Source organism: Sorex fumeus, unplaced genomic scaffold (assembly GCF_029834395.1).
Source record: "Sorex fumeus unplaced genomic scaffold, SorFum_2.1 ptg000007l, whole genome shotgun sequence".
NCBI lineage: Eukaryota > Metazoa > Chordata > Mammalia > Eulipotyphla > Soricidae > Sorex > Sorex fumeus.
In genome coordinates, this window is record NW_026606064.1 from 27,719,272 (window position 1) to 27,734,297 (window position 15,026).

A 15,026-nucleotide genomic window follows, 5' to 3' on the forward strand; every position below is an offset into this window, starting at 1 on the left:
GAATAATCCCTGAGTATAATCAAAATAAGCCCTGGGCACCATGAAATGTGATCCCCAGACTGAAAAATAAAAGAGTTACATGTTAATAGTAGTTTTGTACAAACACATGACCCAAAATGGAGTAAGTAAATTTATAAAAAGCAAAACACATTTGATATGAGTTTGCTAAGCTTAGAGGTGGAGGGGGGAGAGTAGGAAACCTTGGGTCATTGGTAGGGGGATGGTGACTTGGAGGGGGTGGATTTGGAGTTAGAGCATTGAATCTGTGAGTTATTAAGAAAATAAGTAAATAAATGCAGGTTAATGTAAGTGAAGTATAAAAGCAATCATTTTTTAATTTTGGTTTTTGAGGATATTTGGGATAGGAGATGGCTATATTTGGCAATGCTCAGGCGTTACTCTTGGAGGTGCTTAGGGACCCTATGAAATGCTAGGGATTGAATCTGGGTCTTCGTGCAAGGCAAATACCCTACCCCTACCCGCTGTACTATCTCGCCAGCCCCAAGGCCATTCTTTTTTTTTTTTTAATTAGTAAAACACCATGAGGTACAGTTGTGTTTTGTTTTTGTTTGTTTTTTTTTGTTTGTTTGTTTGTTTGTTTGCTTTTTGGGTGCTCAGGGGACCATATGGGATGATGGGAATAGAACCTGGGTTGGCCGCGTGCAAGGCAAACGCCCTACCCGCTGTGCTATTGCTCCAGCCCCGAGGTACAGTTGTAGACTTGGAAATTTTTGTGCTTGGGTTTCAGTTATACAATGATTGAGTACCCATCCCTCCACCAGTGCCCATTTTCCACCACCACTGATCCCAGTATCCCTCCCACCCCCAAACCCCCATCCCACTTTGTCTCTGTGGCAGGGCATTCCCTTTTGTTCTCTCTCTCCTTTTGGGTGCTGTGGTTTGCAAAAGAGGCATTGAGTGGCAATCATGTTTGGTCTGTAGTCTGCTTTCAGCATGCATATCCTATCCTGGGAGGGATCCTCCCAACACCCTTTATTTGGTGCTCCCTTCTCAATCTGAGCTGTCCTTTCCCCTAGCATGTGTGGCTGGCCTCCAAGCCATGGAGTGCACTTCCTGGTACTTATCTCGGCTGTTCTTGGGTGTTAGTCTCCTATTTTGTTACTTTATGTTCCCCAGATGAATGCAATCTTTCTGTGTCTTTCCCTCTCTTTCTGACTCATATCACTTAGCATGATACTTTCCATGTAGTACCTCTTGTATGTAAATTTCATGACTTCATCTTTTCTAACAGCTACATAGTACTCCATTGTGTAGATGTACCAAAGTTTCTTTAACCAGTCATCTGTTATCGGGCACTCGGGTTTTTTCCAGATTCTAGCTATTGTAAAGAGTGCTGCAATGAAAAAACAAGTGCAGATGTCACTTCGACTATACTTCTTAATCCTAGATTTAATTTAACTTCTAAGCACTAAGACTAAAATGTTTGGAACATTGCCAATTATAAAACAATAAACATCTCCTCTAGTATGAATCATGATACCGCCACTTAAAATATGTTCCAGGTCCATTAGCATTTCCCAGCCCATGTGTCCTGTTTTCTATTTCCAGAAAATTGAAAAACACTAATCTTGGTACATGTTTCACTGTACTCATCAAGTTAGGAATGATGGAATAAGAGAATAACGTCTCAGATTTTAAATTTCAGATTTGAGCCTAAGTAATCAAATGGTAGAAAAACAAAAGGCAAAAACAAATGACAATGAGATAGAAAGGGTGAGGAAAATGACTCAGGATAACACTTCATATTTGGAGGCCATGCCTAGCAGTCCTCCGGACTTACTCCTTATTCTGTGCTAAGAATTCTCCTGAAACCATGTGTGATAATGGAGATCAAACCAGGGTCTGCCATTTGTAAAGCAAGACTCTTAACCCTTAAACTATTTCTCCAGCCCTGTTCTCATCTTAATTTTCATATAGCCTCAGACCAGACATCCATGATTTAATGCTAGGCTTGGTGTTATCTCTATTGTTTTGACATAAACACTAAATTAGTTTCTTTTATTTTAAGGTATATAATGAACAGATTCGTGACCTCTTAGTAAATTCAGGACCACTTGCAGTCCGGGAAGATGCCCAGAAAGGGGTGGTTGTTCAGGGTTTGACTTTACACCAGGTATGTTGACAAATTCTGTTAATCTTGTTTGAGTTGTAGCTGCAGTTCTTTAGTGATTTCCTTTAGCTATTTACTAATTTTTCATTGTGCTTGAGAAAAAGATTCATAAAGTACAGTTAAATGAGCATTTATCTTTAGTCTTTCTCTGTTTTATTTGAAAATAAGAAGCTTTTCTTTCAGAGACCTATTTCAACGTTTGATATCATGTTTTCTAAGTATTTTCTTAGAAAATGTTTTTATTTCTCATGCAATGGTTAACTGATGTACAGTCAACATATAATGGAACTGATTTATAAAATGTACTTTTTTACCTTTTATCTTGCTATTAAATACCTTTTATCCACTGATCATACTAAAATGTTACAGATAAATAGCTAATTCGTGTATTTTCTTCTACTTAAATTTCTCTAGCCTAAATCTTCAGAGGAAATTTTACAGCTACTGGATAACGGAAACAAAAACAGAACACAACATCCTACAGATATGAATGCTACATCTTCTCGTTCTCATGCTGTTTTCCAGGTATTGTTTTTAAATTTGAAATTTAAATAAATGAAGTCAAATTCTGGCATGGTCATTTTCACACATACAGAAGAATAAAGACAAAAAACAAAATTTTCCTCATCTCCGTTATATCTGTGTGAAAGTATGGCATAATAAAATGGCAGTGGTCATTGTAAGCTGGTGCTTTTTTTTTTTTTTCTTTTTGGGTCACACCCAGTGGTGCTGGAGTTACTCCTGGCTCTGCACTCAGGAATTTCTCCTAGCAGTGTTCGGGGGACCATATGGGATACCAGTGATTGAACTCGGGTCAGCCATGTGCAAGGCAAACACCCTCCCCATTGTACTATTGACCCGGCCCTGGTGACTTTTTTTTTTTGAAGAGTTCACTGTAGTGACTATATAAACAGTCATATTCCTGAAGAGTAACGATTCAGTTAGAATATAATTCCAACAAGAGCTAAAACATAGCAGTTATTGTTTATTGTAGTTTTTAGTCCTATTAGTAATTGAATGATTATATAGCTTCAAAGGAATTTTCAAGCTACCACATTATTCAGTAGTGCTTCAATTCATACGATTTTTCGATCTTTTCTATTGTTACCAGTGGCTTCTCAATTTATCAGTAGTTTTTGACAGAGATCTCTAATACTGTGGTTTACCTGAAGTTTCTTTGATCCTGCTTTATCAGAAAATGAAGTAAAAGTCTTCCCCCCCTCTCCCGCCCCCCGGTTTTTTCAGGGAGATAAGGAGAGGTTGGTCCTGATAGTGTTTGGGAACTCCTCCCAACTATGTATGGGTTTGTTCCCAGCAGTACTTGGGAAACCATGTTGTGGCCAGGGTTGGTACTGGGGCCCACTGCATTCAAGACAAGAATCTTAACCTTTATGTTCTTTGTCAGTGCTAAATTCACAGTTTTGATATCACTGTATCACTGACTTCCTGTTGTTCATCGATTTCCTCAAGCAGGCACCAGTAACGTCTCCTGCATCATTGCTCTGAGATTTTAGAAAATGCCACATTCGTGGCTTTTTCAGGGTCAGGGGAATGAGAGCCATCATTGTTACTGGTTTTTGGCATATTGACCACGCCGTGGGGAGTTTGCCAGACTCTGCCGTGCGGGCAGGATATTTTTGGCAGCCTGCTGGGTTCTCCAGAGAACCTTGAGACTTCATACACTAGAAAAACTTTTCGTGAAAGCAACAAACATTCTTTGAAATAGTTATTTCCCTTTATTTCCACCATCAGAGAGAATATTATTTCTTCAAAGTAAGTCTGATTAGCTTTACTAAAACTATTTAATAACCCACACAATGACTTAGGAGCTAAGCTTGTGGCTCCAAAGTCTAAAATTATAAAATTTATAAAATACATATTAGGAAAATTTACATTTTTGTTCATTTTAGCAAGTTTTAGAACCATAAATTTTTTGATTTTTGTCTTTGGAATTTGCTTTTACATTTTGTATATGAACATACAACATTAGAATGTTGGTTTATGCTGATTTGACTCAGGTTCTGTTCCAGAGCTAACTGATCACCCGGCTTAATTTTAGTGAGAGATCACTGCCAGTTTACAGTATTTTTCTTAGGGGATTTTTGCCTACTATCATCAGAAACTCAAGGCCATGGCCGAAATGGGAAAGGAATGCTGCTTTTTATCAGATCCCCGTTTCCCTATCACTGTGCTTTGAAAGCATGAAGAATAATTGAATAGGGAATATTTTCTCCTTTTGTGATAAATCAACTTTTAAAAAGAAGATATAGTTCTAAAGTTATCAAGTTTTAGATCCAAAAATGATCTTTATGGCTAGAGTGGTAAGCCAGTAGGTAAAGCATTTGCCTTGCACATGACCAGCCCAGGTTTGACCCCTGGTATCACGAATGGTTTCCTGAGCAGCACCAGATGTGCCTCTCTCCCCCCCCCCCCCCCAAAAAAAAATCATAATTTACATTTTTGAGCAATCAGTTCTATTTTCAAGTGAATTAATGTTTTTCTTAGACATGTGGGAAGGATGTAATTTTTTTATTTCCCAAATTTATTTTCATTTTATATAAAACACAGTATTAAAAATCTATAGATGGCACTAGAAATTTGCTTTAATAGAGCCGCATTTATAGAGATATTTCCAAAATAAACTTTAAAGGTGACAGTTTTAATAATGAAATGTTAACTTGGCTTTTAAAACTTTGTTTTCATTAAACTGATACAAAGTAGTTGGAAATATCTAACTATACTGTGCTTTGCTGAACTGTTGAACATGACAGGTAGTAAATGAAAGTTTATTTTTATTTTTATGGTATTATATTACAATGATACAACAGTTTTGGAATCAGAAAGAATCTATTCTTTAGTGCAACATTAACATTCGGTTTTCCTTTGGGAACAGCCCACTCGCTACAGAGATGTAGAGCATTGTGACCACTGCCTTTGTTTTTTCTCAGAAACGTTATTTCTAGAGAAACTATTCATGCCCTACCATTACCTTTGATGATTCCGTATTCTGGTTCAAGGGTTATGAGAATATTAATAATAGCTTCTTGACCTTCCATGGGAGCTAGTGACTTACCCTCTAGCTCATATGTGGGAATTTTTTTCATTTAAAATTTTGCTCAACATTGGTAATTACTTCTGCTACTACTCTTGAATATGAGTCAGAATAAACGTTGCTCAGGTTACCATTGTATTAAAGGGCCCAACCCCACCACCTTGGAGATGAACATGAAGGTTTGGTAATGCTCATATTGTATGTCCATTGGGAGATATCAGGACTGAATCCAGACTTCACACATTAGGCAAGTGGTAGCACACAAACCTAACATGTGAGTCACTGAGTTCAAACTCCAGCATAGCAGGACTCTGAGTACTTGGTGTGGCCCCTTTACAAGTATAAAATGAAACATTTTAATTTTGGGTCTTTTAAATGTAAGTTTTATATTCTTTTTAATTTTGTTTGATCTTCCTCATTTTTTTCTATTCTCTTATAATTTCAAAAAGATTTATTTGCGACAGCAAGATAAAACAGCAAGCATAAATCAAAATATCCGTATAGCCAAGATGTCACTCATTGACTTGGCAGGGTCTGAGAGAGCCAGTACTGCCAATACTAAAGGGACCCGCTTTATAGAAGGCACAAATATCAATCGATCACTTTTAGCTCTTGGGAACGTCATCAATGCCTTAGCAGATTCGAAGGTATGTATTGTATACTTATATGCTATAATATTTTAAAATAGTTATAATTCCTAGAAAGACACTACTGAAAATAATTCTGTTTTGAAGGTCTATTAAGGACCTTTAAAAAAGATTTTAAGGGGCTGGAGTGATAGCACAGCAGGTAGGGCGTTTGCCTTGCACACAGCCGACCCGGGTTCGATTCCCAGCATCCCATATGGTCCCCCAAGCACGGCCAGGAGTAATTCCTGAGTGCATGAACCAGGAGTAATCCCTGTGCATCGCTGGGTGTGACCCCCAAAAACAAATAAACAAAAAAAAATTTAAAAGGTGTCAGTGGTATCCTTAGCAGAATATTTTATCAAGTCAAAGTATGGCATTTTCTACTTTTTAAATTTCTGATGATATCATTGGGGTTTATTGAATGGAAGCAATGAATATCATATTGACAGTTCCAATATGTTATGATCTTTTCTCAACAGCTATTTACAACAGCACTTCATTTTATAATGAGTGCTTAATGATCAAAGCAGTCATGGTAAATTGACTTGAAGACAAAAGTTTTTTAAAGGTCATTATTTTTTGTACTAGAAATTGGATTAAATACTAAAGGGTGGAAATGGAGTACAGCAGGTAGGGCATTTGCCTTGCACTTGGCCAACCCAAGTTCAATTCCCAGCATCCCATATTGTTCTCTGAGCACTGCCAGGAGTGATTCCTGAGTGCAGAGCCAGGAATAACCCCTGAGCATCACTGGCTGTGACCCAAAAAGCAAAAAGAAAAAATATATATAAATGAATCACCTGGTAGAATAATGTTTATGAGATATTTTGGTGACATATAAACTTGTTTTTATCTGCTATATATCAGAAAAGCATAGGATGACAGTTTCTGTGTCTTAAAGCTCACTTCTTGATTTTAACTTAAAAATATTATAATTTAAATTCAAACCAGACTCAGAAGCTTTAGGGTAATTATTGCTAACTTCAGAATTTTGCACTTTGCTTTTGTAAAGTATATGAATATGGTTGGAGGGTCTTTTTTTTATTTTTACTTAGTATTTATTTACTTGTTGCCTTTTTGGGTCACAACCTGTGATGCTCTGGGTTTTACTCCGGGCTCTGCACTCAGAAATTACTTACTGGTAGTGCTCAGGGGACTCTATAGAATGATAGGGATCAGTCCCTTGTCAGCTACATCCAAGGCAAACACTTCACCTTCTATACTATCGCTCCGACCCCAAAAAAAACCAACATTTTGGGGGCAGGAAGGGAATAGGGGCATAGAGGGCAAAACAGGCTGTGCTCTGGACTTAATTCTGGATCTGAGTGCAGTGATCATTCCTGGCAAACTTGAGGTCCAAAGATTGAACCAGGGCTGACAGCGTGCAATGCAAGCTCCCTATCCACTTGCCTGAGAGTCTTTTTTTTTTTTTAAGGCAAGTTACTAGAATTGTATTAAGATTACAAAAGCAAGATATCTTATAAATAAAAATCTTAGACACGAAAGAAGATAGCATGGATTAGAAACAAGTGTTCTAAACTTAAACTTAAGACTTGTCCACATCTAAATTTTTCAATAAATGATGCCTATTAGGTTATTATAAGTCAGTATTTAATGCATGTCTTGTAGATAGATATAAAATCGCTTTTGCTAAAGTCTGCTAAATTGTGAAGAATAATACTGTTACTATTTTGTTTTGTTTTTTGTATTTTGTAGTTTGGGGAACATACCCCTTAGTACTCAGGGCCTATTCTGGTTCAGTGCTTAGGGAATGGTGTGCTCACTCCCTACGGTTCTGGGGATTCATGAGGGGGTAGGATTGAACCTAGAACTCTTCTTTCAAAGAAAGCATGTACTCATCCCATTGGGCTTTCTCTCCAGTCTTGAAAAATTAGGTGTTTTTCAGAACTATTAGGTTTTCAGATGAAATATCTGAATAATGGTAATTCTAATTTTTTATCTGTGCTCGATGTTTATTCGGGGGGGGGATACTTCTTTGTCATACAGAAGTTTCATTATTTTAACATTTGTGCAGGACACATGCTCATTTAATCTTGTATTTTAATGTCTTTTAAAATGAATAAAATATATTGACATTTTGGTTTTGAATGGTTTTAGGTAAAGTTTGAAAATAATACAGATTTTGTTAGATCATATACTTCTATCTTCTATTGGTAATATCTCTTTAGCATGGTATACCTATCACAATTTAATATTTGTATATTATCATAGCTAGCATTTATACTTTTTCAGATGTTTTAAGTGGGTAATATGTTTAGTATGTTCATTGACTAGGCCCATTAGATTCATTATTGTCATTTCAATTACCAGTTAGAATGTATATAGTCGGGTAAAGCTTCAGTTCTTCTAGTGAATTGGTAAGAGTTTGCATTTAAATGTGGAAAATGACATAAGAATTCTTTTTTTGTTTTTTCAGAGGAAGAATCAGCATATTCCATACAGAAATAGTAAGCTTACTCGCTTGTTAAAGGATTCTCTCGGAGGAAACTGTCAAACTATAATGATAGCTGCTGTTAGTCCTTCCTCTGTGTTCTACGATGACACATATAACACTCTCAAGTATGCTAACCGTGCAAAGGACATTAAATCTTCTGTAAGTGTGTTTATTCTACCTATCTTGTAAGGCAATGGGTGCACATTATTCCTATAATTCTCATAAAAAATTAGAACCATTACAATAATTTATTTCTTCTTGCAGTCTGTATATAGTTCCATCAATATATAATGAATGTCTGGATCAGGATTTTTGCCAATAACTTAAGATAGTTTGAAAGTAATATTATTCAGACAAGATTTATGTATAAAGTCACAGGATCTGAGGGTTAATCATAAACCTAATGTTTATCTGATAACTTCTCTCTCCCCAGTTACCAGTTTGTTACTTCCATTTTATGAAGATTTGCTATTTGCTATCTTTCATAGAGAAATGTTCATATGCTATTTATATAAATAGTTGAGAAAGAATGTAACATCTGGGTATTAAAAAAACCTTTGTACATTTTTCACACATTTTTGCCATGTTATTCTTATTCCAATGCATTGAGGGCATAGTTCTTAGCCGTAGTTTACTGTTGAAAAGTGTTAAGTGCACAATTTTAAGTGATGTAAGTGAGAAATAGTTAAGACCTTGAAATTATGTATCTGAACTTTAATTTAATCTTTTCTCTACTATTATATTGTTGACAAGAATAATAAAATTGAATGACTTTAATTTTTTAATTAGTTCCAATGACAGGTGTAGCTGAAATTATTTCTGAATTTCTTAGTAGTCACAGGAAAAAGAAAGTAGACAATTTTTATTATATTAGGAATAAATGCTTTGCAAAATCTGTGTGCTTTTGCTCAACTAGTAAGGCAGTTTCTTTATGATTTATTTGTAGTTTACTGAATTTAACAATTCTCTTGTCAGATTTTAAATGTGATTATAATTGTTCGTGAATGTCACCTGATTTTGTCAAATTGTGATTCATTTAATAGGTGAAGAGCAATGTTCTTAACCTCAACAATCATATAACTCAATATTTAAAGATCTGTAATGAGCAGAAACAAGAGGTATGTCTTCTCATTACATTGTCATGCTAATGTCTACCTTCTTTATTTATGAGATTCTGTAATTTTGTTTCCTTGTTACAGTTAAAATGTGTTGTTTTCAGTTACTTTTCACACTCAAGTTTTGTTGTAGCCATGTACAATGGAGAAAATAACTTGTATTTTAACTAGTGTTTCTCTCCACTAGATTTTAATGTTAAAGGAAAAACTAAGGATCTATGAAGAACAGCAAGCATTTACTGATGACAATAAAGCAAAGTTAATGATTTCAAACCCTCAGCAAAAAGAAATTGAAAGGTAAATTTGACAGATTTTACTTTGAAGAATTTTTAGTTCTTAATGTAGTAAGATATTTTATCATCATTTGTGGGGTGTCTATATATGTGCTCAGTTGAATTCAGAAATTCAACTGGTTGCTCTTTTTATTTCACACTTTGGAAATCAGATCATTGTTGTAATTATACAAACACTAAGGAGAAATAGTACTCGGGTTGAATATGGAATGGGTAAAGCCAATTATATCACTACATAGTTAATGTTTAGTAGTTATCTTTGTCCACTCAATCTACTCTAAGAAAATTTCACAGTGGCTGGAGTGATAGTACAGTGCTTAAGGCACTTGTCTTGCCTGCATGTGACTGACCGCAGTTTAACCAAAAAGCAAATGATCCCACAAGCATCACAGATGATCCTAAGTAGAGTCAGGAGTAAGCCCTGAGCACCACTAGGTATGGCATGAATGTCTTCTCTTCCACAAAAAAATATAAAAATACAAGGACCAGACAGATGGCTGAGTGGTCTGCAAGACATGCAGGAGACCCAATTTCAACTATATGGTCTCTGAGCATTTTTGGAAGTGACCCCTGAGCTCCTTTGAAATTAGCCAAAATCAAAAAACTCACATCACACCCAACCACACACACTGTAACAGACTGGGCAGTATAGAGATCAGAAACCCCCCACCACAGATGCCAGCTTGGTCTGATTATAGACTTCTTTGTATCCTCATTAATAGAAGTAGGTGGATATGTCTTTTGAGCCCCTGCTTTTGTAAGTGCCCTAACCCGACTAGGGGGTCTTCAGCCTTCTGATCTAATCATCTTCCAGTGACATCTCTCCCCCCACCTCTGACTACTATGTCTTTGGGTTTCAAGATAAAAACTAGAGGGTACAAAAACTTTTAAGTATACACATGTGACATCTTTATTTATATTCGTCTAGTTGATCTATATCAAATTCTTTACAATTCTCAATTGACTTTAAATAGAAATTACTTTTTTTTTAATTCTTTTCATTGAATCACCATGAGATACATAGTTCCAAAGTTGTTCACGATTGTGTTTCAGTCATACAGTGTTCCAGCACTCTTTCCTTCACCATTGTATATTTTTCTATGGCAGGGGCACTTCTGTCTCTCTCCCTCTCTCTCCCTCTCTTCCTCTCTCCCTCCCTCCCTTTCTCTCTCCTCTTTCTCTCTCTCTCCTCCATCTGTATCGTCCCAACCCCACTTTGGGGCATTGTGGTTTAGGCAGTTATTTGAACACGCATCTCAGCAATGTAAGTTGATGCAAAATTTTGATAGGAACCCAAATTTTTTACTTTGATAGTCACCACTACATTTCTTAATAGCAAAATTTGAAAGATGAGTAAGAGATAATAAATAGTACAATTCTCAAAAGTAAAGGGTTTTTTTCCCCTAAGTAAATAGTACAGTTTTCCAAATTGTCCAAGATCAGGAGCTGTGAGTATTGTCTAGTTCAAAGAAGATTCAAAAGAATTTCTGGAAGAAACATGTTTGGAAATCTTTCACGTAAAGAACATGAGATTTTCATAGTACATTAGCCCACTAGAATTTTGAAAGCCTCTATGCAGTAAAGAAATTAAGAAATTTTGATTACCATACTCATGAACGTTTTTATATATAAAAAAACATATATATATTATATATATATATTTAGTAGTAGCGCAGTAAGTAGCACTGTCCTCCCATTGTTCATCAATTTGCTCGAGCGGTCCCAGTAATTTGTCTCAATCATTGTGAGACTTGTTGTTACTGTGTTTGGCATATCGAATAAATACATCACGGATAGTTTGCCAGGCTCTACCATGCGGGCAAAATACTCTCAATAGCTTGCTAGGCTCTCCGAGATTGGCTGAGGATTTGAACTCGGTATGGCTTGGTGGCCCCTATGCAAGGCAAATGCCCTACCACTGTGCTATCGCTCCTGTAACCACATATAACCTGCTAGTGTCTAGTCTTTTGCATCCATATTTTGTTCCTCCTTCCATCTCTCCCTATTTTCTTTATGATTTGTTTTATTTTTTTGGCAGAGGGTTGGGTTGGGGTACGGAATCCCAAGTATTGCTCAGAGGACTCATGGGCCTCTCCCAATGGTTTGGGCAGTGGACTGGAGAGTTCAGTGATAGAGAGCCCAGCTATGCTGAGCGGAGTCAAGTTGTGCTGGGGAGATGGGGAGCAGTATGAGGTGCCAGGAATTGAACTTAGGGCCAGCTCAAGCTGTGCCCTGTCTCTCACCACCTGCTTTTATGGTATGTAGATTCTTAGATTAGAAATATATCAGTAATGCTATTTTTTTATTTATTTGTTGGGCTGGAGCGAAAGCACAACGGATAAGGTGTTTCCTTGCATAAGGTCGACCTGGATTCGATTCTTCCGCTCCTCTCAGAGAGCCCGGCAAGCTACCAAGAGTATCTCGCCTGCACGGCAAAGCCTGGCAAGCTACCGGTGACATATTCAATGTGCCAAAAAAACATTAACCAAAAAGTCTCACAATTTGTTGAGACGTTACTGATGCCTACTTGAGCAAATCGATGAACAATGGGAAGACAGTGCTACACTGCTATTTATTTGTTGGTTTTTGAGCCACACCCAGCTCAGAGCTTGCTGCTTCCCCTGTACTTAGGGATCACTCCGGGTGTGCTCAGAGGACCTTATGGGGTGCCTGGAATTGAACCTATGTCACCTCCATGCAAAGCAAGCACGTTCCCTCTGTTCTGTCACTCCAGCCCCTATATTAGTGCTTGTAGCTTACCTTAGGTTGCAGTTTTCTCTTTATATAATTTATTTTATGAAATATGTGTAAGTAAGAAACCAACTTCATTTCATTATTCTGCATTCCTTTGTTAACAATTTTAATTATTGGGCCTGAAAGATAGCTCAGCAGACTATCATGCACATTGCCTGGATTTTGGTCTTCGGCAAATTCCCCCAAGCATTGCCAGGAATGACCTCTGTGCACTAAGCTAGAAAGAAGTAGTCACTGAGCACTGCCAGGTGTGGCAATAAATTTTTTTTTAAAGCAATAATTATTTTAAAAACATTTTAATTTCTGAATCTTTGTTAGATTTATAAATTCATTTATGGCAAGATTTTCTTTCACTAGCTTGGAGTTTTTCTTTGTGCTAATATTATAATTGATGAAGTACTTATAATGGAGAGGATGATTCTGCAGGTGTCCAAATTATGTGATAATAAAAATTGATAATTACTGTATTCCTGCAGCTCTCTAAATTGTCATAGTTCAATGGCAGATTCACAGAAATCTCCAGTTCAAATTGCAGTTTAAACTGATCATGTTTTAGGGGAGAGAGAGAGAGAGAGAGAGAGAGAGAGAGAGAGAGAGAGAGAGAGAGAGAGAGAAAGAGAGAGAGGTGTCTGCCATTGAGGTGGGGAGTGGGGGTGGGGACAGGAAGGAAACTGGGGACATTGGTGGTAGGAAATGTACACTGGTGAAGGCTCAGATGTTGGAATATTATATGACTCATACATAATCATGAACAACTTTGTAACTGAGTCTCACTGTGGTTCAGTTAAAAAAATAATAAAATTTCAGAAAAATTAAGTGATCAGGCTTTAAAATAGTGTCTGCCAGGAGGCTGGAGTGATAACACAGTGGGTAGGGCGTTTGCCTTGCATGCAGCCAACCCGAGTTCAATTCCAGCATCCCATGTGATCCCCTGAGCACCACCAGGAGTAGTCCCTGAGTGCATGAGTCAGGAGTAACCCCTGTGCATCCGCCGAGTGTGACCCAAAAAAAGCAAAATAAATAAATAATGTCTGCTAGACTGGTGAAATAACTTAAAGGGTAGATATACATACTTCGCTTGCAGGAACCAAGTCACCTAAGCACTGCCAGCAGTGACCAAGAATCCACAAAAATGTTTTTTTTTTAATATAATGTAATTGTGTCCTTAGGGGAGAAAATTAACTACAGTCCAAATATGTTTGATTTTGGTATACATCCTTAGCTTGCCAAAAGAACTTTAGAGGATATTATAATAAATTCATAGCATATAGACAGACATTTGAATTTTGTAACAAATGTACTCCTGTGTAGGCATGAACCTTTTGACATACAGAGCAGTCTAAGTTCAATACACACTTGAATTAAGAGCATTTAACATTTTCTAATCTTTATATATATCCATCTATAATATTCATAGAATATCAATTTAAATTTTTACTTTTAAGCATCACTGTGGTATAGATTTCTTTACTGAAATTATAAACATTTTAACATGTTATGTACAAAATGAATAAATTTGGAGTAAAAAAGGATTTTTTTAAAAAGATTACTGAAACTAAAAAGGATTTCCAAGTGTAAATTTATTTTATATTATCCAGAGTCAAATTTCTATTAATCATTACTATGACAAACATCACAATTTATACCATGGATTATCAACACTGTATTGGAATTCTTGAGTTTGCCCATGTTTGGGTGGTCATAAAAAAGATTGATCAACTGTGACTTTTTAGCCAGGTTTCAGTACAGTGCCTTTATAAACTGTACTTATATGTTAAAGATTACATTAAATGGCCAGAAAGGTAAACAGACTGAGCACATGTTTTGCATGCTGTAGAACCAACCGTATCATGAGCTTCCTGAATATTGCCAGAACCAACCTTGGAGCACAGCTGGGAGTATCCCCAGAGGTCAGATGTAGCCAAAAGGCTGACAAAAAAATTTATATAAGATATGCTTAATTTGAAAAATGTAAATTTTCTTCTGCCTTATTGGTCCCTGCTATTCTGTATATTCTAATATGCGATTCTAATATGCCACTTCTAATAATAATGACACCACTTTTATAAATGACTTTTTAGTTTTCGATTCTTTGTAGGCATATATTTCATCTGATCCCTACAACTCAGTGAAATTAAAGTGAGGTACAATTTTCTCTCAGATAAAAGCAAATTCTATAAATTATATCTTAGAAATAGAAATCCTTGTACTCCCGGAGCATGCTAATTTCTAATACAGGAAGTAACAAGACTTGTTCTAGTCTTAAGATATTTTATAACATATTCCACCAATTTTACAAGTTTTTTCAAAATAAAAAAAGTCAATGTTTTTCTTGTTGCTTATTTAATTTTAGCAAAGAAAGCTTCAGACTGATATATTGCTAGTTTGTTATAATTTCATTTTGATAGTTAAATATGGGAGTGGTCCTCACACAATGTGCTGTTTATTGATGAATATTTCTTGAAAATTAAAGAAGTCACCAGCTTTTCAAATTTTGCATCATTGTTCATATTAAATTGCTCAGCAATTCTTAACCAGATTTAGCTACAATACCTTTCAAGTTACTAGACTTTTCCAAAATTGATGACTTCATCATC

General features: G+C 36.3%; 1 protein-coding gene across 1 annotated transcript in view; it reads left to right on the forward strand.

Annotated features, from left to right (window-relative positions):
• The window catches only part of KIF18A (kinesin family member 18A), a 70,955-nt gene that overhangs the window by 17,077 nt on the left and 38,852 nt on the right, over window positions 1-15,026 (forward strand). Inside the window, exons 4-9 of the mRNA XM_056137121.1 lie at window positions 2,030-2,134; window positions 2,546-2,656; window positions 5,633-5,830; window positions 8,250-8,426; window positions 9,311-9,385; window positions 9,570-9,679. Of these exons, the coding sequence (XP_055993096.1) occupies window positions 2,030-2,134; window positions 2,546-2,656; window positions 5,633-5,830; window positions 8,250-8,426; window positions 9,311-9,385; window positions 9,570-9,679 (776 nt within the window). The remainder of the gene's footprint in view (window positions 1-2,029; window positions 2,135-2,545; window positions 2,657-5,632; window positions 5,831-8,249; window positions 8,427-9,310; window positions 9,386-9,569; window positions 9,680-15,026) is intronic.